General features: G+C 43.4%; 1 protein-coding gene across 4 annotated transcripts in view; it reads left to right on the forward strand.

Annotated features, from left to right (window-relative positions):
• LOC121684912 (dystonin-like) overlaps window positions 1–25,907 on the forward strand; it is a 133,537-nt gene that overhangs the window by 4,423 nt on the left and 103,207 nt on the right. For 2 of the 4 annotated variants that reach the window (XM_042065056.1, XM_042065057.1), the window contains exons 1-3: window positions 297–449; window positions 20,388–20,449; window positions 24,992–25,081. In XM_042065056.1, coding sequence (XP_041920990.1) covers window positions 362–449; window positions 20,388–20,449; window positions 24,992–25,081 — 240 coding nt within the window. In that variant the 5' untranslated portion in view covers window positions 297–361. Of the gene's footprint in view, window positions 1–296; window positions 450–20,387; window positions 20,450–24,991; window positions 25,082–25,907 lie in introns of those variants that run through there. The other 2 variants (XM_042065052.1, XM_042065055.1) reach the window with 1 other exon arrangement.

Below are 25,907 nucleotides of genomic sequence, written 5' to 3' on the forward strand. Positions count from 1 at the left end.
ATATGTATACTTTGGTTGTGTTGGCATCATGGTAGGCTAATCGAAGACATAATTATGTATTCACTTAAAGAAACGGACACTGGGAGGGGTGTGAGTACTCGGACCCAACCGCTCGATATGGGATGGCATTCATTAGGTGGTCGGTTGTTCCTCCCAGACCGAGCGCACAGCCGAGATTTTCTCATGAAACCGGAGAGGAAGTCTCGCCCATTGGATGTGCGCTTGACATGGGAGGGGGGGTAGCGACGTTTGGGCGTTTCCTTTCGTGGAACAACAGCGCAAATCACTCCGGCTCTGTCGGCCACCACTTGAGGCTCGCCTATATGCTGCTACGGAGTGACCAACCTCCACCGCCCCGGTCATGGCTCACTACACACCGGCGGGGTATGTGCTAGTTGACGAAAAGGAATATCTCCAAGCTTATGAGGATGTCCTCGAGAAGTACAAAGGTAACCGAATTTGCACCCACACTGGGTTTTATGAATTGTAGTTCTGCTAAGTGAATATTTGGCTATCTGACTTGCCCTAAATAGCTCTGTCATTCCAGCAACAGAATGTTTGACAGCAACAGCGTGTGGTGGAAACACAAGGGAGAGTGAGGAGGTCGCAATGTTACTCGCTTGGGTGTAACCGTCTCACTTGTTTAATTCGCCTGACAGCTACTGTCAACCATAGCATACCATGGGATGTGTAGGTCGCTAGTGTATGAAGGACTGTAATTGTTGTACAGCTGTGTAGCGTTCTGTCTGTTTCTCTTCGTTTGTGGAGGCGCAGGCCGTAGGCTGCCAGGGGATGACATGGTGACATCATCATCTGAACTGTATTCTAGCATTGTTGTAATTTGGGGTCCTCTAATTTGATCTTTGATCTGATCCATTATTTCAGTTTAGTGTAGCATAATATCACAACCTTTACACTTTCATAAGATAGCCTACATGGGACAATAGAATGGTTTCCATAATGGTGGACCATAGTTCTTGCAGATGAACAGTGATATTGTCTTTATTTGACAGGCAGCCTTACAGTAAGGCACAAGGGCTCCATATTACTCCTCCAAAGGATCAGCTTCAATTTACATCAATCCCTGGAGTATCCTCTTCTGTGCACTATGCCCATCCTGTCTTCCAGTTAAATGGCTTACTGCCAGCTAATTTATTACAGGGGAGACTGCAGAAGCCATTTTTCATCATCTCCTCAGCACTGACAATGTATTTTAATCAATCAGTGTCCGAGCAGACGTGTCTGAAAATCAAACCGTGGCATATGATGTGAAATTCATTTTGTTGTTCTACTTAATCTCCAAGACTGGGTTGTTTCTGCTTACTGGTAAATGGTTAATGAGAATGGATGACAGAGGTAGAGGGGACGGAGGTGTTGTTGCCCCTGCCCTGTAACATGCCATTGCTCAAGTACTGTTGTGGAAATATGCTTGGCTAGTGTTACTCTCTCTTTTTACATTGTCTTCAGCAAGAGCACAAAATTAGATTTTCATCCAGCTGCTGAGCATCATAAATAAGGGGCTGTCAGCTGCGGCCAGGCGCTCCACCGTGGACAAAAATCCACTGGGATCACATGATGTAGTGTCATTTGGAAGCTGTGACCTCCAGACACTGAATCACAAAAGGTTTTATATATTTGGGTTATTGGTTAGAATTCATGGCATTGTTCTTCCCGGTAATTATTTGTCTTACTCTCCACATTCACTACCAATGATCTCTGATGCTGCCTATCTACATTCATCATTTTATGATAACTTCATTTTAGTTTAGAGTATTTGGGATTTCTGGATTTCTGGATATGCTATAGACATGTTATTAGTTAAAAAATATATGGTGTGCTCCGCGTGGGGAAGTCACATCTTTAGCCCCCAAGCTTTGAGGTAGGCTGGTTGTTTTGAAAGTACTGAAAAGGATTCTTTCATACTTAATAAACTATGCTGTAGGGCAAGCTAATGTTGGCCCCAAATCGGGAACAGTTGCAACTGCTCAGCAGTCTGTAGGATCTGTTGTTCATCACAGAGAGGCCAATGTGTTGCTAACTGATGCTGTCCTTGTGACATGAAGTCACTGTCATTGCGAATGGAACATATTTTTTGTATTATTGTTTATGTAGTTAAGAAGAAAAAACACTAATAAACCAGCAATAAATCACAATGAAGGGTTTTACTTAATTTTATTGGATAAGAAAAAGATTGGATCTTTTCTTCATAAAGAAGATAGTCATGATTTTTGTCACGTTATGATCCATGAAAATATTCACTGTGTCCATGGAGAGGGGCATCATGGTCATGTGATCTTGAGTTTGCCTTAAATATTCATGTAGTGCAATATGCCATTGTCTGGGTTTGGAACTGTTATTGTGTCACCGTTATTCAATTATTAATCACAGAGTCATACAACATCGTTTTTCAAATGATGTCTGATTGTATCTTTTTTCATTGATGAAAAAGCGTTGGTTGTTTTGAATAGACACTTTAAAGTAAACAGACACAAAAAGGCCCAGTAACTGAGAACTGATTATTTTCTTGTGTGCTCTGTTATACCACACCGAAGCATCAGCAATGTAAGGCCAGTGAACCTCCCTCTACTTAAACACACTGTATGTTGAAACAGCACAGGTGTGGTGCTAGCATTGGTGTGTGCGAGGTTAGGTGACCTTCTTGTGACGACATCCACATTCCAGTGCTGGGTACGGGGTAAGTAAGATCTTGACACCATCTCTCTGTCTCGATTTCTAGACTTATTTGGTGTTCTGGTTGCAGATTTACATGTGTCAGATGAAGGATGTGTATAGTCTAAATTCCCCGGACCTTCCCCTACTGTTTGAAACTACCCAAAGAGACCTTGAGACTTTGGAAAAAAATCTGAGCAAAACAGAAGAAAAAGAATTAATATCTTTGTCATGAAGCATTCCTGAAAGTGATTTTCAGTACTGCTGAGACAGTACAGACGCTGTTCTCCCAACAAAAGCTCTTTAGAGTAGGCGTCCAGCTTTTACTGTCCATAACGGTTTCTCCGTCCGCTGAAAGGACAGGGTCTGTCAGCCCCCCAGGCCCATAGCAGCGGAGGAAGCTTGGGAAGCCGAGGGCTATCAGAACTTAAGGTCCTGGACAAAGGGCCAGACTCACGGAACCATCCTTAGACCGGCCCTTTGCCTTCGAGAGGAAACATTCTGTTTTAACAAACAGAGACAGGCTTCCTGATCGTCTGGTGTTGCACAAAGCTGTGGTCAATCTGTAACTGATAAAAGGTTGGTGATCACTACCACAGCATTGTCACTGTCACCAAGAATGATCAACCTGTTGCCACTGTGTGTTCCACTCATGGTGGATATTGGGCATAAATTGTCACCCTACAGGTCACAGGAATACTTACCTACAGTTTTTTTTTTTTTTAAACACTGGAAAACGGTCAGTTCAGTGGCTAAGAATACATGGCTTTGTAGACACTATCAGGTTTGAGAAAGGGTACAAGGAAGCACACACATAATCTAGAGTACATGAGAATTTTCTTAGCCCCACTCCACTCCACTCATATTCCCTACCCTCCTCCAGATGCAAGAATGTCAACAATACCCAACTAATTAGGTGTTACCACTAATTACACACAAGCAACCAGAGTTGGCTATGGGGCAGTGTGTTCATGTTCAGCTGTTCCAAACATTTCTAAGGCCTAAACCAGTTTCTGTTAAAAAAAAGCGTTAATCCTGTTGCTTTGAACTGGACTGAGGTATACCCTACTACACAATTAGTTGGTAAATTTGAGCTCTCCACACATACACAACGGGCACTGCGCAGGACGCGGGATGTATGGGACCACAGTGTTCTAGAAAAGCTTCTTGACAGGCCAAGGGGATAAATTATGTAAGGCTTTGTGGCTTTTCAAACAGTAGATCCCCTACGGTTGCTGAGAAAGCCATAAGATTTATTAGAGGTGTGTGTGTGTCTCATTTTTCTCAGTGGATTGATTGGCTGTCCTTTCTACTATGTCAAGAGGGGGGTTTTTTGTACTGAATTCCAACCATTGTGTAGTAAAACATCAAGTGTGCCCAGGGGCTGGCTACTTTGGGGATCTGGAGGCTAACAAAATAGGACAAATGACTATTATTTGCATGTGTTACAGGGATGGTATGTTGAACTCAGGGTCTTCACCTTAGCTCCAAGGGTCAGTCTAGCTGTGCTAGCTCACTGCTATCAGTTTGTGTGGTGTTTGTGAAAAGAACGTTGTTTATTGTTTTTCCCTGGGAAAGATTATCTTAATCTCACTGCATTGCTATTTCAAATATTTTTCTGACTAATGGAGGCCTGAATATGCCTAGTATGCAAGTCAGCAACAGCACTGATTCCACAATAATTCAGTTGATTAGTTCAGTGTGGGTTTTAGGGCATCTTGTCAATAAAATGGGAACCAACCATAGTCTATCAGTTTGTAGAATTGGGATATTCTCTCAGTCAGCAGTGATAGTTTTATTGAAATTTCAATATTTGCTATATGTGATCTTAATGGTGTCAATCCTTACTTTTGAAAGTGAATGGAAAGGCTCCAGTATTTGCCCAAAGCAGACACCAGACTTGACATCCAGACAACTCGACTTCAGAACCAAGTATTGTGATGCAACCAGGGATTTGGGGCTGCTTTCCAAGGAAAACGCTGTATTCAGCTTAGTAAAAAAAAGAATAGGCTATTTCAAAATCGCACCCCTATATTATCTTGTTGTTTTTGGTTGTTTTCTTTATTTTCCTTGGGTAGATGTAGAAGCTGCTGTTTTTAACTGGGCATAAACGCTGCCGTAATATCCTACAAATAGAACTTGTAATTGCAAACCAGCGATGGGCCAAGCAGTTCTAGGCTAGCATGGGTCTGTTGGTGTACGTCAAGACACCAGAGCAGAAAGCTGGACCGTAGCTGATCATTCACATGACCTATGCCCACAGGTTTATGTAATATTTTGCTGACTTGTTTTCCAAGGCTAAGGAAGGGATAGGCCCTCCTTTAGTTGTGTTTAAAGGTTTGTTATTGTTTATAGGTTGCTAAGCTACTGTGGGAGCACAGGTGTCATCGTAGTTGATGATCAGCAAATTTCTTTTTTAATTTCCTGTTCCTATCTCCTCCCTGCTAGTCTGATACTAATAAAGTTTTTAATCCAAAGTGGTATTCTGAATTTAAAATTCTATTTTTTTTCAATCACCTGTGTGTCAACACCTGCATTTAATTTAATAATTAAATATGTGCATTTTATACTAAACAATGCATGTTGCATCTATTTATCTACAGGGCCTTCTCTTATCATCCAGACTGTCTGTGCTTTGTTATGACCACATTGTCCTCCTCCCCTTTGGAATCATCCCTTACCATTAGCGCTGTCTACTGGCTCTATTAGCAAACACACGGCTGCCCAGCCTGCCAATAGTGTATCTAATGCCCATTAGGGTTGAATCTGCCATTAGTACTGTACTGCTCCATCCATGATTGTATCTGTTGTCGATATTTGAGAAAGTGACTGGTCAGATGTCTCTTAAGATCAGGGGTTAGCCTGTTTCACGTTGCATGTAGAACATGGCTGTGCTAAGAGGATGTGCCGGCGCTGTTGTGGTCTGTCTGGGCTCTTCCTGGGGTGTGGTCAGGCATTTCAGGACATTATTTCTTTCCATGTGGATTCTTACTCTAGAATAGCCGTTCTTTCACTCCTCCCTGCCCACACGAGTGATTTTTCAGGACAGTTTTATTTTGGGCTTTATTTTCGTTTGTGTGATCTGTTGATTCTCTTGCTCACATGCCTAGCCTGTCTGGGACATATGTTAATGTGCAATGTTAAAAATGCCCTAGTTGAATTTTGAATGACATTAGATCATGTCAGTGACAGAGTAGGTTCTAATAAAATGCAACAGAATGCTCAGAATGTGGAATATACAAAACATCATGGAAAATGAAAAAAAAAAAAAAAAACATTAAAAAAACATTAACCATAACTTGCCAATAATAATTATTACCAAGAAAATCATATTGACATATGTTATAATATGTTATATAGATATGTTATATAGATCCCAGACAGTACCATATGCAATACTGTATTTTCTGCTTATCAAAGGAGAATAGAGCAGCAGTCATTTTTGCACAGTCACCGTCTTTGTGCTCTTCCTCCCCCGAGCCCCGCCCGTCCTCTCCCTCCTCCTCTTCCTCCTCCTCCTCCTCTCCTTCTCCTCCTCTCCCTGTCCTCTCTCCACGCAGTCCTTGCGTCACACTGAAATGGCTGGCCGCACACAGTGCCCAAGCGCCCTCACGCCGCGCTATCTGTCTGCTACTGTACAAAAGGCGCTTTGTGGCCCCAATGCGCTAGATCCCCCCCTGAGCCGCTGGAGACTTTGTCTGTGTGCCACGTTTTTGTGTGCGAGTCGCTCCGCTTGCTGAGGGTAGGGGGTCTCTATTCGTCAGCCGACCACCCGGGCCGACAGGGGACAAGGATGAAACGAGAGGCAGGGGCCATTTGGGGCAGTGTCAGAGGAGGGGAGGCTGCTTTAACCATGTGTGTGTGTGTGTGTGTGTGTGTGTGTGTGTGTGTGGCACACCCACTGGAAACCTGAACCCAGTGCTTGTTCAGGGCTCTGGTCTAATAAATCCCTGCCCTACATGCTTTTCTGGCTCTGTTGTGGAAGTGCGGGCCAAACTGGAGGTGACTGGCCGCAGAGAGACATAACAACACTGACTGCACTGTCCTGTTTGGACACGCAGAGTGGACGGAGAGAGGCAACCCTTTAGCAGATAAGCTCAATAGTGGCAGCAGCTGGCTTTAAAACCTTGAGTGACCTCTCACTGTTCCAAAAGGTTGATTTAAGGGATTGGTTTAATTGCTTTACAGAGCTGCTGCATGGTGGTGGTGGGGATTTTAATGTGTAGTCATGTCAAAGTAATCTAATCTGATCGTCGCACTGCTGTGCTGGTATTCATCATGAAGCCGCCACCCCCCCCCCCCAGTCCCTGCTTAATTGACATTTATATGAACTCAAATGTTACTGTATGTCTTTCCTGGCCGCATTGCTGGTCATTTTTTGGTTTAAATTCAGTTGAACCATCTATTATACCAAAGTAAAGAGTTTAGTTATATGCATGTAATTAACAAACCCATACAATAAGAACTTGGTTTCATATGTTTATTTAGCTTTATGAAATATACTTTGAATTTTCCAAGAAACAAGGTGATCCACCTGGAAACATTTGTAATGTAATCAGCTGTTGACCTTTAGTCTCTGCAACTAGATGACAGAAGGAGTTCAAGCTTCACATTGCAAGTTCAGTTACAGTGACTGTTTAATGACTTGCTGTTTGGTAGTGTGACCTCAGCTGGCCCCCATAGTTGTTAAACACAGTCTTGGGGTGCTGTGAGGAGAGTTTGTTCAAATACACCAGAGTATAAAATGTATAAAAAGACTTTATTTTACATCACCCTGAAGAAGGCTTGAATCTGTGCCGCTACGCATGGGTCGCTGCCCAGTTTATGTTTTTTAAACGTGACATAGGCATGTAAAATAAAGGCTTTTTATACATTTTTGGATACGAAGAGTGCCTTGGATTTCCTCCTTTTTCAAATGACGTTTGTATCCGTGTCTCCGTGGCACACATAGAAAAGGCAGCACTGTGCTATATAGCACTTTAAGAATTGCGTCGCCGGTTCGAATCCGACGGCCGTTTCCGCGGTCTCGCGTTGTTTTACACGACGCCCGCCCTCTGGTCATCGCGTCGCCAATCGCCCGCGACATCTTATGTGGGCAGCCGTGGCCCACTGGTTAGCACTCTGGACTTGTAACCGGAGGGTTGCCGGTTTGAGCCCCAACCAGTTGGCCACGGCTGAAGTGCCCTTGAGCAAGGCACCTAACCCCTCACTGCTCCCCGAGCGCCGCTGTTGTAGCAGGTAGCTCACTGCGCCGGGATTAGTGTGTGCTTCACCTCACTGTGTGTTCACTGTGTGCTGAGTGTGTTTCACTAATTCACCAATTGGGTTAAATGCAGAGACCAAATTTCCCTCACGGGATCAAAAAAGTATATATACTTATACTTATATTCCCTACACCAAAGACCTGAGAAATTCCTGAGCACTTTGGACTTTTCCTCATCTCATGATACTGTACAGTATATTTTCCTTTCTCTGTGTTACCAGGAGAATGATTTTGTCCACAGCTTTTTAGTAAAATTTATTTTAATAGCAGAGTTAGTGAATCTGTGCCGGGTAGTTGTGGCATGTGGATCTCGGAACTGGAGCTATGCAATGCGTAGCACAGAGTAGGATGAGTGGGATTGCACAGATGCATTGATTATTTGTGGGGTCAGCCGTAAGCTCACATGCTGTCAAGACTATGTATGGTAAGCTGAATTCACACTCCAAGCACCCTCTAAAGGATATGGCCGTTAACGGGAAACCCCTGAGTGTGGGAACAAAGGCTCTGTTACTCAGTGAACAGTCAGACCTGGTTTGAGAGCATTCACTTGGTTTGGTATGGAACTCCTGCAGCACGCCTCAGCTGTTTGTGATGCACGGAAAACAGCTGCAATATGAAAGGAATGTGTTGGATCATGGTAGCCCCAGATGGCCTTCTCCCTCTTAGTGATACTCTCTGTCCACGGAAACAACGGCTATTGTATCGCGAAAAAAGCCTGTTGTATCTTTTTGGAAATATGTGCATGTGGTAGAGAGGAGTAGAGACAGGCAGGGGTAGGGGGAGAAGAGATAGAAAGGGAGAGAGATAGAGAGGGAGAGAGAGAGAGAGAGAGAGAAAGGAAGTGAAAGAGGCATGGGGGGATTGATAGAGAGATATGCAGATAGAGGATAAAGAAAGAAAGTGTTACTAATCTGATTCTATGCATCATTCAGTGCTATAGACGCGCTGTGTGTCCGGTGGAAAGGGGAGTGGGCCGAGGGGGGGCCACCAATGAGCTCATGTATTTGGGAGTTGTCATGGTGACTCAGGCCAAGTGTGCGGGTCGTCCGTTCCCTGAGCTGTCTGTCTTCCCGGTCCAGACTACATGAGGTCATGCAGTGACTCACAAGCCCTCCTCCTCTAGCAAAATGCTAGGCAGTCATTGGTTCAATCAAATGGTTGCTTTCTCTCCTACCCCACAGAAACACCACCACCACCGAAAAGATGCAAAGGATTGTGGGAAACACGCCCTGCTCAGCTGCATTGTATTGATTTGATCCTGTTTCCTTCAGGGTCCTGGGGGGATGAGGAGATAGCGGTTGGGAAATGATGGCATGATGCCTTTCAGTTACCCAATCTAAACCACTTATTCAGTGTTTCACTGTAGATATGGGATAAAGTCAGCCAGTGACCAAATTAAACTAGTAACTGAGTCTGCAATTACAGTCACAGTCCCATTCCTCTGACAACAGTGTATTATGTATGTATATATATATATATATATATATATATATATATATATATAGAGAGAGAGAGAGAGAGAGAGAGAGAGAGAGAGAGAGAGCAAGAGAGAAAGAGAGAGAATACATGTACATAATACATTATAAAGGGTAGTATTAACAATTAAGGCCTCATATATTCGCTTTCTAGAATGTTTATATTAGGTGTAATTCTATATCTATACATACTACCCTATGTTTGTTTATTAACTTGCAAAACACATTTTTGAGATGAGGCTCCTTGGTAGTAAGGTGTAAGTGACACTGTCAGCTGGATGCTGGAAGCTTTCATCATTTTTCTAAGCGACGTGGTAGCTTATCTCTCACTGTTAGCCAAAGCAAACCTGCTGTTAAGATAACCGTTCAGAGAAACCTTCAGTGAGTTAGCGTTGCACAGACGTGTCTTTGCCATGGTTGTGTGAACTTTGCAGGCTTTTATCCAGATATAACAAAACAGGTTTTATTGGAAAGTACTACGGATGCTGTCACACCAAGGCCCTTGTATATTTATTTTCAAGTCAGATAAGATAAGGCGCTAGCTATGAGATAATGCACATACTTTCTTGTTTTTATATGATAAGAATCAGCAACCTTGTGTAGGTTGCGGTTCATCAGACCATGTGGCTCAATCCATGGCATAAAAAATTATGGGAAACCTAGGGATGAGCACTAATTTAAAGGACACATTCCTTAGTTCAGGGCTCCATGGACCGGTCAGAGTCCCCTTGTGATGGCAGATGCCAGTCTATCTGGCGCTTTCTCTATGACTAAAACCTCTGCACTGTGCCAAGAGAACAGGCGGTGTGGGTCAACCCCCCTCCACACAGCTGTGCACATTTATAATCCTAAGTGGCTGAACAGTAATGGTTTACTTAAAAATGACTAACTTCAAATCAATACCCATCAGGGTCCACTCTGCATGCTGCTGGCCCCACTCTTAAAAGGACAAGTAAAGTAGAGCAGTACAGTAGTGTTGACCACAGGCTGGATCTTCAAATTGTAATCACACAGTGGTGTGACGTGTTGTATTCTTTCTAAGTGCAGCTAGTTTGATGTAGTACCTGACCTAATTAGTAAGGGATAATGTATAGAGCGCCGGTCATTATTGGGAAAATAAGTCCCGACAGGGCGAACCGGACCCCGACATGCCAGCGGCTTTCTATACATTATCCCGCTTATTATACGGCTACTTGCCAAAACGAAAAAAATAAACTCCACGATATGTCTCTTTACATTTATTTGTTACCGTTTCGTTGTGGCTTTTGCTGAGAAACAAATAGTTCGCAACACAGACGATTGATTTGCTGATCAATCGTCTGCCTTCACTTTTGAATGAAAATCTGTTGCCATTGACAGCGGTCATTATGTAGAGGTCCTTAGATGAAAATAATGACTGGTAGAACTTTGGGAAATCCCATTCAAGTCAATGGAGCATTCTACTTACATTGTGAAGAGCCATATAATAAGGTATTACACAGCCTAGCATAGCACTAGAACACTCCAGTCAACCTTTTTGGTAGGTAGGCATGCGCCTTTAAGACTCTGAGGCCCAGTAGCTCTGTCCTTCCCAGTCAGATGTCCGTCCTGATAAGGACTGTGTGCTCTTGAGCAGCTGACTGTATGTGTGTGTGTGTGTGTGTGTGTGTGTGGACGGGGTTGGGGATGGGGTTGAGAGGGGCTTTCTGACTGTCCGCTGCCGTGGCTCTGATTACCCTGTGCCTGCGCAGGCATGTGACGGCGGTCACCCCGGTAACCCTGGCAGCTGCTGCTGACCTTACGCAGGTGGGTGTTAGGGGACGACCCACCAAACACTCGTTACATCAGCCAGCGCCTCTCCAGACCCTCCTGACATTTTTTCAGTGACAATGGCTTCACTGGCTTGCTTGGATGGCTCCGTTTGTATTTGTAAAAATCTATTTGTCTGTATTGGTTTTAGCTGAGCTCTCGTATAAGGCTCTTCTGTTTTCTTCACAATGTCTGGAATGCAATGTGCTGAATAGGCCAATGATGAACGTATTTGTTTAGTGTGATACTTGTTTTGCATTAGTGCCATTAGAGTAAGTCAGAGGCTTTCTAATGAGGAGACACAACACTCAAAAAATCCTCCATAGAAATGCATGGGGTTAGTTTGTAACGCCAATATGGCCGTACACATATCCCACCCGTTCCTCAGCAAAACATCGACATGTGAATACATTGAGCCAATCATGTGGTGTGATGTGAATACATTGAGCCAATCATATGTTGTGTTGTGAAGACATCTTCCCAATCATGTGTTGTGAACTCGCCGCTGGAGCCAGATTGATGTCGTGAAGCCTTGCGCACGCGCATTTCTGCTGAATAGGATGCCCGACGAGTGCCCAAAAAGCGTTGCTATATGGCCGCCGAGTGGAGGGACTTGCCTAAAAGGACTTTGCTTAAGTGGAGAAATCTATTCCAGATTCTGCCTTTCTTCTGTAAAGAGTCTGAAGGGATGCCACAGCTAAAGTAATTTTTTACTCATAGTTGAGAACACACACACACAGACACACACACACACACACAGACACACACACACACACACACACACACACACACACACACACACACACACACTCAGAAACACACACACACACAGACAGAGACAGACAAACAAACACACACACACACACACACACACACACACACACACACACACACACACACACACACACACACACACCAGACCATTATGCCAGTAGGTTAGGATTGAACCTGCAGGCTAAAAGCAGGGGTATCTGTTTATGCTCCTTTGAAGTCCATGCTCCAGGCTCTGTGACTGTTGTGGGCACATATTTCAGATCCTGCCCTTCCCTAAGGAGAAAAAATGGCTGCCTCAGACAGGAAGAACGGCAGGAATGTCACCTCAAGTGTTTTGTTTTCCCCTCTGTGTCTCTCTTTTTATGTGCTGGTCCCCTCCACCTTATTTTCAAATTCAGGTTTTTCTTCCCCTCACGCAGGTGACTGATAGCATGTCCGGTGTGCGTAACACGTCAGCTCACACTTACCCCTAAACAACAAAGCGCTTGTTTGTGAATCACTCCCAGTATTGCGACAGCGTTTTCATCATCAAGCTATGAGAGTACTCCCTTTCTGACAACACGTCTGACGGCTGTGAGCTCATACCGGCTTTGCCTGCTCTTGAGGGGAGATGACTGATCATCGACACATACATACAGTACCTATGTTACCCTGGGGAGAAACTGGCGATGGTCCAGATCGGAGAACTGAAACCCTATTTATACTAGCTACAAGAGACTCTGTAATGTTAATGTAATTTAGTGAGTACAGGTGAAATAACCACTGGCGACCCAACAAAGTTGAAATAATTTTAACTTTTAAGGTGATGAGTGAATCGCTGTATATGTGAACGGGGCCTGACTGGGTCTGTCCCCGATGCGGCCCGTACCTGCTGCGGTTCTTGTCTGGGGGTTGTCTGCAGCACTGCGGAGAGTGAGACTGATTTATGTTCGGGGGGAGGCCGCGTGTTAGTGGATGCCAGGCCTGGGCGCCGAGCTTGAGAGCATGCCAGGCTGAGTGCATAGGAAACGCTCGGCTGGCATTTACCCACTTCCCCGTGCTGGGCAGAAAGGTCAGAAAGTAGAGCAGGAGCGTTGGGGCCGGCGTTAGACATAAACCAGGCTTTGCTTGCTTTTCCCACACTAAGTTAACGGATAATAATGCCTGCGTGAAATAATGTCTTTCTACCTGTCTTAGAAAAGCACTGGTGTGTAACCTGCCCCGTTACTGTGGATTTGATTTTGTTTCATCGTTCATTTGTTTGAAACCATATGTTTTTTTTTTAATGTTGGGGCTTGTGGTCTTTTCTCCTGCTGTAGACCTGCTACGTAGTGTTATTATGAGGGAATGGAGAGATGTATTCGGAGAGATCATCACTCTGAACATTTTGTCTGATTCTCACAGTAGACCGATAATCAGATAAGCCTGGTGTCTCTGTAAGGGACACATGTTGATCTTTCTCCGCTTGCTATTTTTACACAGTCATGTACAGTGACCTACAGTCAATGGGGACACAACTACTGACCCATGGTCTATGTCACTGTCTCATCTGGAAAAGTCATACTGTCCTCAATGATCATACTACCCCCGAGTTAGTTATTTTACTCCTCAGCTGTTCTCCGTTGAGGGAAGGAAATATCGCCATTAATGTGCAATTCTTAAAGAAACTTTTCTTTCCATAGAGTTACATATTAATCCGGAGGCACTAGACCAGTGTTTCTTAAAGTGTGGTCCGCAAGCTATCCCAAGTGGTCCACAAGCAGACGTGGTAAAATATAATATAGATGAATTGTTTGCAATATTAAACCAACTTGTATTTAAATCCAAACAGTTCTGCAACGCTGTCTATGTAAGATATGCCAATTTAAATGATATGAATCCTCTGACACAATAAGCAAAGTGCAAAGACAATAAGCAAGGTGGTTTAGTGAGTAGGCCTATTGTGTAGGCTAATATACTGTTGAAGTAGGTCCATTTTTTTTTAGCTAGGTGGTCCGTGCGTTTCTTTTTTATTGGTTAAGTGGTCCTTCGTCTGAAAAAGTTTGAGAAACACTGCACTAGACCAACACAAGTCAACAAATATTTCCCTTACAACTCCTGTAGTGCTGGATTCAGCCTGACTGTCAGATGCTGGCCAGGCTACCGAGGTCTTTATCTGCGCTTGTGTAAGCTCAGTTGGGGAATACTGTACGTTTATCTGGCCCTTCGCAGTTCATTTGGTTAATTCATATCCGGTATTTGCAGAATGAGTCAGCAGACCCTTCATGGTGGAGTCACAGAGACAGGGATAGGCCGTGCTGTTTTGAGGCACGCCGTCGCCTATAGGCAGCATGGATCTCTGTATTTGCTCCATGAGCACATTTTCTCACATTCACGAGGAGGCACTAGGAACACACCCCACTGTAGTGCTTGCCATCTGATGATGATGGTGACGCAATAGTCTCTGTTCGGACACAGGCTATAACAGGTCGCAGAATCATGGGGTGTGCTTGTAGCGGTGCCATTGCTGTTTACTGATAGCATTCTTTCCCCTTAAAGTGCTGTTTTTTTGTACACACACACACACACACACACACACACACACACACACACACACACACACACACACAGTAGTCCTGAGTCACCTGAGTAGCCCTTATACCAGCCTCAGTAATCTCTGTTTGGAATTAACGTGGCTGAAAGCAGTGGTTTTTCCTTTCAAACAAAAAGGAAAAGCTGAACTCGTGTTTCATCAAAACATATATACAATCTGTACATGGGAATAACCTTTGAATGTGCCACTCTTAACTAAGGGCATTTGGTGGTCAAGCAAATCATCTTAACTGAGCTGTTTACAGTCAGTGCTTTAGATCATGTTTCTCGGCTCTCCAGGCTAAGCCTTTGATACTGTATGCATTGGTGACACAAGTTTTGGTCATTTGAAAATAAAGCACACAGCGAGCGTGCTGAACTACAGCTAAAGCTGTTCGGCATCTAAAATGGCTTTGTCTAGTTGTGAATATACTGTATGCAAAGCGAGAGAGAGTGAGAGAGAGAGAGAGAGATAGAGAGAGAGAGAGAGAGAGAGAGAGAGAGAGAGAGAGAGAGAGAGAGAGAGAGAGAGAGACTGCCTGCCTGTCCTTTTGTTCCGGCCCTTGGCAAAAGCAAGAGATCTGTGCAGACATGTCAATGATAATTCAGACAGCAGCTTAGCACAGCCATAGGTCAAGGACTGGTGACTAGCACCCTCATATCTCCCCCAGTGGGCCTGAGTGAGGCAGGACCCCTCAGCAGTTACAGTGTTAACTCCAAGCTGTTAATAGGAAATAAACAGGGTGCTGGTATTTTGTAATGGTCAGTCCATTGGTTTTAGTGTAGTGCTACTGGAGGGTGTGTAGTTAGTTGTGGAGATGTTAATGAATGCTCTTGGTTGGTAAGTGGATGGAAAGTGTATACAAGTTGTAAATTGTAATTGTATGTAAGTTGTGGTTCCATCAAGTTCAATTGGCTATATTTTAGCCTAGTCGTTTTTGTACATTTTAAGACAAAATTCTGACTTGTTTCAAAGAAACAAAATCACTAAGTACACACACTGAGCTATAATTTGAAAGAACCGTGGTTCAGGCTTGGACCATTTTTATGAAGCTGTGTCTTTTTTTCATGAAATTGCAGGGAAGTAAAAGCCAGGTCTCCATAAGCAACATGCACAGCATACTCAGTGTGCACTTTTCTGCTGTGTCAGGGAACACAGGTAGGCTGTGTATATAGTCGTAGGCTCTGTATGGGAGCACTTCAGCAACAACAGGAAACACTTGCTCCTTGCGTGGTGATGACATACAGCAATTCAAAGTTTATAGCTTTTATTACCATTTTTATAAGCAGAAGTCAGAGAAGACAGGAGTGTAAAGGAACCCTTAGATAAGCGTTGGATCCCACATGATGTACGGGTCTTTGATTTTTATGGGCCATAATGTGTTTGTAAGTAGAGTGGCCTTTAGACCATGCCAAGATAAGCCATTATTTCCTGTGTTCAGCCTAAAACATGAAATAATTTTCCATGATTTATACTGTGGAAGGAAATCTTCTACTCCGTTCTCCTCAAACCTTCCATTTCCCCCTAATAAATCTGTGTCAGCATAACTCCACTCTTTATCATTAAAACTTAATTTACTTTCACTAGACTAATGAATTACTCTGTACACACTTCTGATAGTCATTTATTAGCTCTTGTGACCCATGGCTTATTAAACGTGTTGAGTGTGTGAGCACTGTGGGTCTGAGTGCTCACCAGGTTACTCCTCAAGAGGGCACCACTCTCTTCACTTCCGACACCTGGGAGCATAGCTCCCATTCCAAACGTGAGTGTCTCACTTAAGCATTATAAAACGGCTACCACATATAGGACATTAAAAATTTATACAAAATAAACAAATAATCATGAAATTTAAAAGTTATTTAATCTACAAATGTCCATTCTTCCTCAGAGTCCCCATAGAATAGTTCCACTGCTAGTAGATTCTTATCGGAATTGTTGCTCAGCAATTTTAACCGTTATGCATTCTAAGCGCATTAATATAGAATGAAATGCGGTCTCAGCCGTGCTACATCGGGAAAATATACAACGGCATTGAACACGATTCAACCAATCATAATCAAGAACCGGAACTATCCGTTTTATAACAGTAGATGTACAACCATGTAGGCTTGATGAGCTGACCTGAACAGAGCAGGGCCAGTTAGGTTTCAGATTTGGCGGCTGTCTCAGCACTTGTACTCCTTAATGGTATAAATGGACTGCATTTATGTAGCTCTTTTCCACTCCTCCAAGCACTCAAAGAGCTTTACAATTTCATGCCTCACATTCACCCATTCACTCAAAGCATTCATACACCAACTTGCCATGCAAGAGCACCAACCACATCGGGAGCAGTTTGGGGTTCAGTGTCTTGCTCAAGCCCACTTTGACAGGGTCAGGAGGGGCCGGGCTCCAACTGGCAACCTACAGGTGACTCCGCCTCCTGAGCCACTGCCGTCCCAAAATGATGAGCCTTGTCAGCTCACCTTGTCAACAGACGGACAGCTGAATGGAAAATTGTTTGCCAGATTTTAATTTAATTTAATTTAGATTAATAGATTAATACAAACGTGTAGTGTTTTGTTTTTAATTTATCAAGGTTCCATGCAGCACTAGTAACTGTGTGGCACATCTACAAAGCTAACCTTCCCTCGACCTTTCAAGAACCCAATGCCTTTTTGACCTACTTTGTTGCCTTTAGTGTCTTCATCATAATGTCAGATATATGGACAGCGTTGTAAAAAATGTTTGATGGTAACACTACCAGCCATGCATCAAGATAATTCAGGCCATGGATTTGTCTCTGATTGAAGCCTCAATAGATTAACATGTTCTCTTAGCATCAGTCAAGGTTGCCTGCAGTAACGTTCCCCCTTTTCACAAAGGATATTCATGACTTATTCAATACGTGGCCGTGAACTGAGCACTTCCTGGAGGTCATCTCTCACTGCAGTCACAGAGTTATAGCCATTGGAGAGCGTGAAGGGGACAAGGTTAGAAGGAGACAAATGACTGCAATGCAGCACCGCTGGCCCCCCTCTACGAGTGTTTAGGCAAATGTCCCTGACAAATGTTTGTGTTGCGCTGTGACGTTGAGCTACCCATCTGTGTAGCTTCCACCTGGTGCATGAGTCGCCACCAGCTGGAATTATAGACCTAACATGCATGCATGTTGTTATGCATTATCGTGCCAAGATGCTTCATGCTAACAGGTGCAGCACGTCTGCTGGAGATGCTAGAAGTGCACAGGCTTCTTAGGATGTCTTAACTGGCATTGCCATTCAAAGGCAGTCTATACTTAGACTGAAACCGGTTGGGTGGGCAGCACAGTGATTGTATTTATATGTGATTACCATAACCAATGTTTACAAAGAACTCTGTTCAGGCTAATGTTTCTCATTGTGTGTAGGCTGAGCGTGAACTGCTATAATGACATACAGACATACAGTAGTCTGATCAAACCAGTTAGGTTTGTACGTCTACTGCACCCTTAGTGTTGAGATGCACAGCTTGTGATTTAATGTCACATTCCTGATTTTAATATTGAATACAAAGATCATATTGCGTTAAATAACCAGATGACTTTCAGAAATAGATACCACACTATCAGCACTGTGTACTGACACAGTAGTAAAATACAAAGCACTCTTTTGACTGCTGCCCCATCCAGTTGCTTTTTTAATGACACGATCAAAGGTATGACTAATCACACGACTCTGTTGATCACTTTATCATTTGATTACTTTACCATGGGTCAATGTAGGAGACATTGTAGAGGTGTTTCCCTATGATCACAATAGTTGTTTAATCATTGCCTTTGGAAGACTTAATAGGGTCAGTCATTCAATGACGCTTCCTGCTGAGGGCTCACCTACCCAAGGCTGATGTCCAGCACCAGTCGAGTCCCAGCAGCCCACTGGTTGGAGTGGTGCTGCCCTTCAGTACAGAACTGAGAATAAGAAGGAGCTTTGTAGTCAGCGTGCGTCTTTAGAAAACCTGACTGAACTCGTTCTGAATCCACGAGCTAGGAGGTGTCTGCTGCCCTTTAGGCAAGCAGAGACTGGCTGAGAGAGCTAGAGAGAAAGAGAGAGATAGAGGGGTAGTGAAAGAGCGAGAAAGAGAGAGAGAGACAGAAAGATAGTGAAAGAGAGAGTGAGAGAGGAGGAGGAAAGGGAAATACAGTAAGACAGAGAGAGAGAGATAGAAAGAAAGAGAAAGTGAAGGGCCGAGAGTGAGTAAGAGAGAGAGAGTGAGCAAGAGAGAAGAGGCTGACCAACAGTACCACTGAAGTCACTCCCTCAGTGGGTTTAGGCAGCCGGAGTTGACAAACGCGCTAGCTGACTGTGAGGTGCCGATCCTCTCTCTCTCTCTCACGTGGAGTCCGTCTGTCAGGGGGGGCCATGTTGCTGCTTCTTGGGAGCGGCAGCGAGCGCAGCGCTCACCTGGTGTCACTGATGTGCTGCATGGGTCAGTAGGTCTCCTCAGCTTCCTTCCTTCTTCTCTGTCCTCCACTGCCAACAGCTGCTGTGCCTTCTCTTCTTTTCTCCTTACCATTAAACAGAGCTGCTACTTTTTTGAAAGTTGATTTTATTTCTTTTCCGTGCCATCCTGCCCCACTGTGTTTACTGTAACAGATTTGAGAAAATCCTGCCGTGAACAAAGCTGATTGTGTAACATTGTTTAGAAAGTGGGGTTTTACTGTGTTTGAGGTACCAAAGTCCAAAATAATACAGAGAGGGCACTTTTGTCATTCATTGAGTGGCTGACTGTGTCTGACTATGAGCTTTGAATTGCTCTATAAAAGGATAATGACAAATGGGAACAATCAAAACATTGAAGCAGATTTGAAAGTTCCATGGAACGCACTGTGTCATTTGCTGCACAATTGTGTTTTATTTTTTAATTTCTTGTGATCGTTTGTAGTTATTATTTGTAGTGGTCATAGTTGTTCATCTAAATCTTCATCTTATTTCTTAACAGCATACACGTGTTTGCTTTTCATGGTACGTCCTTGTAACATCATCGGGAAACTGTCTGAATGGTCCGGTTGAGCATGTTGCCATGGCTACTGAAAACAAAAAATACTGTGGTCAGCTCAGCTCGGCTCAGCTCACAGCAAGGAGCTCTGAGTAATGGAAGCTATGCTCTGACTTTTCAAATTAAGAGTCTAAAAATACCATCTCCTTTCCCTCCTGTACACGTCAAAATACACAACTGGATATAGCAGCACACTACTGAAGTCTGTCAGTGAGCACCTTTGATTTTTAGGGTGAAATTCCAACTGTGTTTGAGACAGCTTTTCAACTAGACTACATGTTGTGAATACATGTTTCATAGTGATGTATCTGTAATGTTTAGGTTTCCCCTGACATCAACGTGGCATTTTGTCTTCTTAAAATACCACCTAATTGTCACCTTGCAAGAAAATCATCAAATGTGGCATTTTGTCTTCTTGAAATACCAGCTAATTGTCACCTTGCAAGAAAATCATCAAATGTGTTATTTTAAAAGGCCTCATATAGAAAGGCTCATCCTGTTAAAACATAAAATTGTCTGATGTGGATTTTTACTGCACTGATGCATTGTAGGTGGCTAGGTGGCCTTAAGTTTTGAAAGACAAAACATTTTTCACCACCAGAAAGATCACTTAGGTCAGGTCGTCCTTGGAATCAGTGAGAAGTACAAGTGTCAGTACTCTTCTTGTTTGCATGTTTTGTGCTTGAGCACAATATACTTTAATTCAAAGCCCCTCAATCTACCTTCCTCATCTGAAAGACTGCTAGAAAGGAATAATTGGAATCCAAACAAAGCAAAAATAACTCTTTGTTGCTTCAGCTTTGGTATATTTGTGTTTTGACGTTATCTACATCTCCTTATCTTACAGATGAAAGAGACAGAGTGCAGAAAAAGACATTTACTAAATGGATAAACCAGCATCTATTAAAGGTATGTTGCATCTCTTTTTTCACATTTTCTTTGCTTACTGCTTAGATGTCCACTCTAAATAAAGAATTTACATTTACATTTATTTTTATATTTAAAAATAAATATTTAGCAGACACTTTTTTTATCCAAAATTACTTACATACCATATGTCAGCTATATTGCAAGGGATTACATTGTCCCTGGAGCAACTTGGGGTTAAGTGCCTTGCTCAAGGGTACAATGGTGGAAGCTGAGAATGGAACCCACAACGTTCAGGCTGCACTTTAGCCTAGCTCCTTAACCACTACACTACCACCACCCACTCAATTTACTTATGCTTGATGTGAGAGTCCTGTAGGACCATGGTGTATTTCAGTGTTGTGTCACGTAGATGTTGCCATGGGAGTCTTGCACATTTATATTAATCCAAGCTGGAAAAAGTGTCTAGATACAGTTTTGTTTTCAGTCTGTCAGCATGACATTCTCCTAGAGACGAGTAACACAAACACTGTTGATTAGGTACCACCCCACCATTTTGCTTTCCTATCCATTGAATGCAAAGACCTGAGGGCCAAAATACCAAAATGCATTTACTGACTCCTATCCAGCTTATTCAGCACAAAGAAAATATTAATGAATGAATTAATTCATCAATTAATAAATTAATTAATTAATTAATTAATTTGAATGTGCTGTTTCCCTGTATATTACTTTTTTATATGCTATTCTTTTTTGCTGCATAGCCCATTCTGCTGGGGGACTGTCAGCACCTCTAATCTCTGGGTGAAGTCACAAGTTACACTCACAGCTGTCATACTGCAGAGCTCTGTCTTAAGAAGCAACAGAAGCAGAAACTGCATGCCTAGTCACACTTCTCAGTCATTCATGGCACTCAGTGAAATGTTGGCCTGTTTACTAAGTTGCTGGGACTTTTTAACTCCAGACAAGTCTAAAATTCTCTTTTGTTTTATCTCAGCCCATCAACAAATCCCATTCAGCGCAAATCCGCTGTGGAATGACGGGCAGCTTTTTACCCCCAACAGTTTCCAAGACAATTAAAATATAACTGCTGGAATGAACTAGCTCCTGACAGATTTGGCAGCGACATGCACGCTTTGCCAGCTTTAATCTTGGCCAATTGTGATGGATATTGAGCAGAAGCTGCCAGTATTTACTCAGGGTGATTCCCATCTTCAGCAAGAGTGTTTTTATAAGCCATTCCTGATACCAGCAGCGACCCATTAGTGTGAACATGTTGCTACTTGTGTATCAAGTATGCCATCAGCATGCAGGATGGGTCAGAGCGACTGAAGGACCTAGAAGGAATAGCTTGTCATGCTCCGAAATCTGCCTTTATTTTTATCGTTTAATGAGCTTACAGAAGGGGTCATAATCCTAGTTTTGACACAGTGTTAGGAGATTTGGTATCAACAATTAAGTGGCTATCTGGCGCAACTAGCCGTATTTCGACTTAGTTCAGAAGAAGTCACTGCAGCCTGTAGGAACCACGCATAAACCTCAAGGGAGCTTTGTTATAGCTGCCGTGTGCGACTCGGCCTAAACACTGTTTAACTATCTGAACTCACTGTTTAATTGACTGGGACGTTGCTAGCTGCCAGATCTCAGATAACGGCCCCTAACGGCCCTCTGCCCCTCTGCCTTTCCTCCATTTCTCTCCTTCCATTTGAATGCAAACTGCTGCCATGCTGTCATATGACTGACCAAGCAACCCCCCCTCCCCCTTCACCTACCCTGGACCAACCCCACCATCACCCCCCTTTACCCGCTCAGTACCAACCCCCCCCCGCCCTCCCCTTCACCCACCCTATATACCACCCCCCCCCTTTAATGTCTGGGTCACCATAACCCCAGCTAGTGTCAGGGGAAGCAAAGGTGCTGAGTAAAGACTTGGAGGGGGTATCTGTGTGACCCAGAAAGAGGGGGGGGGGGGGGTAGCAGTCTATTTCGGCTCCGCAGCTGTGTGGTGCTGGGATTATGGCGGGTAGGAGTCTGGGTAAAAGCAGGTCACTGAGGCAGAGGGGTGATTTAAGCAGGCTGGTATTCAGGGCAGCGGCGCGAATGGGAAGTGCACAGCGCCTGCACAGGGCTCTGGCTACGAGGCTGCAGAGTGTCAGGTTGGGGGGGGGGGGGGTGATGACGGTTGGTTAGATAAGCCTGCACCAGGGCTCACCAAGTGCACAAAACCCGAGATGGAGAGGGAGAGCGAGAGGAGCTGGGAGGTGCGGTAATAGAATGAGAGAGACAGGTTTAAGGCGATGGTGCACTTGCATGGCCCACGGAGCACTCTGTGGAAGGTAAACAGAGCAGAAAGGCATTGTGGGAAAAAAATGTATATATAAGTATATATACTCTTTTGATCCTGTGAGGGAAATTTGGTCTCTGCATTTATCCCAATCCGTGAATTAGTGAATCACACAGTAATCCCGGCGCAGTGAGCTGCCTGCAACAACAGCGGCGCTCGGGGAGCAGTGAGGGGTTAGGTGCCTTGCTCAAGGGCACTTCAGCCGTGCCTACCGGCAACCCTCCGGTTACAAGTCCGAAGCACTAACCAGTAAGCCACGGCTGCCCCTAGACGTAGCTCATACTGTATAAACCATACCACACACATCAAAAAACTTTCTCTACATGAAAATTAGCAGACATAAGCAGCATAATACTTGTTTTAACTCAACAAGATACAATACAGGAGCACCCGCTGGCCTTCGCCTTCTTTGTTTTTTTGTGTGTGTGTGTATAACATGCTCAAGTAAATGCATTAAATAGATGCTTACACAAGCAGTTTTTTAATCTCTTTGTCAGCACCTCCAGTGCACAGGGCACATAATATGACCTCATGGTGTATAGCGATCACCTCACTGAGTGATGAGTCTATAGGTCGTTGCAAAGACACTTATTTGATGTCTCCTTGCACATGTTTAGCTGTATAGGAGTCATTTTTTAATTGAGTGTGTGTGATGGTGCTGGTTGTGCCGTGGGCAGCAAAGGTATTGATATGATCTTGCACACCGCTACAACATTAGTTCTCAAAGTTTAATGAGAAGTTCTATACAGAAGGAGGCTAATGTAAAGAAAACTTTAAAACAGTCATTAGGAAAGATGATACCCTATCTCACATGGCCGTTGGAGACAATACATGTACTGTATAGGCATAAAGCTAGTGACTAACTGCTCTGCTCTGAGAAACTCATTACTCCACATTAGTGACAGGGCCCTGTCTTGCAGGCTTTACAAGCACAGGCAGAGTCATATCTGAAACATCAGACTGTGTTTGAACAGGCCAAAGGGGAGGGACGCCTATCCATTGTTTTTGACAGGGAGGAAATGCTTAAGGAGTCACAATACATTTGCAGAGGAGGAAAGCAAAGTTTGGAGGCGTTTCTGTGGTCCCCAACGCTCCTCCTAACGTTTTAGAGCCACTAATGGTTTAGTGTCAGGTCTCTTCTCTGACTCCTGCTAGGGACTCCCATGTAATTAGTGTAGTTAGCAGTCAGCTTCATGGTGTTGACCACATCAAAGTAGACTAATGCAGTTGTTTCAGACTCCTACTGGCATTTAAGGAGACAGATGAATGTTGGGAGTAGTATAACTGGTTGCCTTAAAGGGGAACTATGCAGTTTTTTTAGCTTAACTTACCTTAACTGAACAGCTTCGGAGTCATTGAAATGGTTATATGACTTTTTTCGTGGGTAAATGGTGGCCATCTAGCTTCCGTCAGTGGAAAAATCACCCTTGCAACTTTGGGCCGGCAGGCCGACAGCCTCAGAGACAGAAATTCTTGCAGACTGACAGATTGAGGAGTGTCATAATATATATACTCTGAAGCTGTAGGGGGAGCTCTGCAGAGAAACCTGCGATCAAAAAGTGAGAAAACAGCGAAGAAATTGCCAAAACTGCATAGTTTCTCTTTAATTTAGGTCTGATGATTCATTTGCAGGTTTTGTTTACTGTAATTGTGGTTCTTGTCTGAAGTAGGTTAATTGTTATGACAGGCCTACCGGTTGTGGTTTTGGTAACACTTTACTTGAAGGTATCTACATAAGAGTGACATGACACTGTCATGAATGTGTCATAAACATTGTAAACAAGTCATAAACGTGTCATTCAGTTTTTGTCCGAAAACCGAATGACATAAGTATCATTTAGTTTTTGTCATGACAAGTTAGGGTTAGGGTTATGACAGTGTCATGTCACTCTTATGTAGATACCTTCAAGTAAAGTGTAACCGTGGTTTTTCTTTGCATTGCACAGTGGGAATTATGGTCATATGGTTTTGTTTTTGGATAAGATTTTCAGTGTTAGTGTTAGTTGTTAGTGAATCCTTTTTTAATAGATTTATTTGAATAGATGTAATTCATATTTATCAAAACAATAATATTGTCCCAGGACATGTATGCTGGACATGCGAACAGTGCCAACTGATTGAATGATGAGTTTCGGTTATGATTAGGAATAACTAGTACACACAAGGCTCAGGGTACAGAAGTTTGGTCAAAGGTTGTTTTGCTCTGCATCTAACTGAATCTGTCTCTCTCTTCTTCACAGGTACGGAAACATGTAAATGACTTATACGAAGACCTGAGAGATGGACATAACCTGATCTCGTTGTTGGAGGTGTTGTCTGGAGAATCACTGGTGAGTAGCGTTCTTTCTCTAGTCTCTATCCTGTGTGTGTTGTGACATGTGTGGCCCTCCTCTCCCTTTTTATCTGGTGTCTGATTGTATCGCAGTTTAAACTAGAGCTCTTTTAGTTAGCCTGGTAAGTTGCTCTGTCGAGTCATAACACTTGTGTTATTTTTGGGTTTGCATTGGTATGGCAAGTAGCTAAGTAGCTAAGTAAAATGGCCAGGTGTTATTAATCCTTAATGTACTACTCGTACGCCCAGTAACACAATTAATTCTGATAGGTTTCTGCTGAAAGGCTAGTGTGTAGCTAAGTTTGCACTGCACTGCTTTCAGATATTTGGGAAAAATGCATGTGAAATTCCCTATGAGGAAGTGGGCATAGCATGTAGAAATGTGACTTTCTGGGGGTATAGCAGCAGTTTGAGATTACGCAATAGATGCCTTTGTGTAGTGTATTGTTCTCTTTGTTCTTGCTGAAGAGTTTTATTGAACAAATGATTATAGTCATGAGGGAGCTCAGTGAGCTGTGAATAATGGGGATACTAGAGATATATATGTACTGCTAGCTACTGGTTTCCAGGGAGTCAGTGAGATCAGTGAGTGGGTACACCCACTTCATTGTAGTGTTAACTTTGCTATGTTGACTGTAATTTCAGTCCATTTCCTGTAAGGTCTCAGACATGGTGTGAAATGTAATAAAGCACAATGAGAACTGCCTTGATGAATTTATTGACTTGAATAGTAGAAGTAGAACACTTTGTAAGGACTTTTTCTCTCCTTCTTTATTTCTCCTCTCTATTATCCTGTTCACTCTTCCTCCTCCTCCTCATCTTCC

Source organism: Alosa sapidissima, chromosome 16 (assembly GCF_018492685.1).
Source record: "Alosa sapidissima isolate fAloSap1 chromosome 16, fAloSap1.pri, whole genome shotgun sequence".
In the NCBI taxonomy this organism is placed as follows: domain Eukaryota; kingdom Metazoa; phylum Chordata; class Actinopteri; order Clupeiformes; family Clupeidae; genus Alosa; species Alosa sapidissima.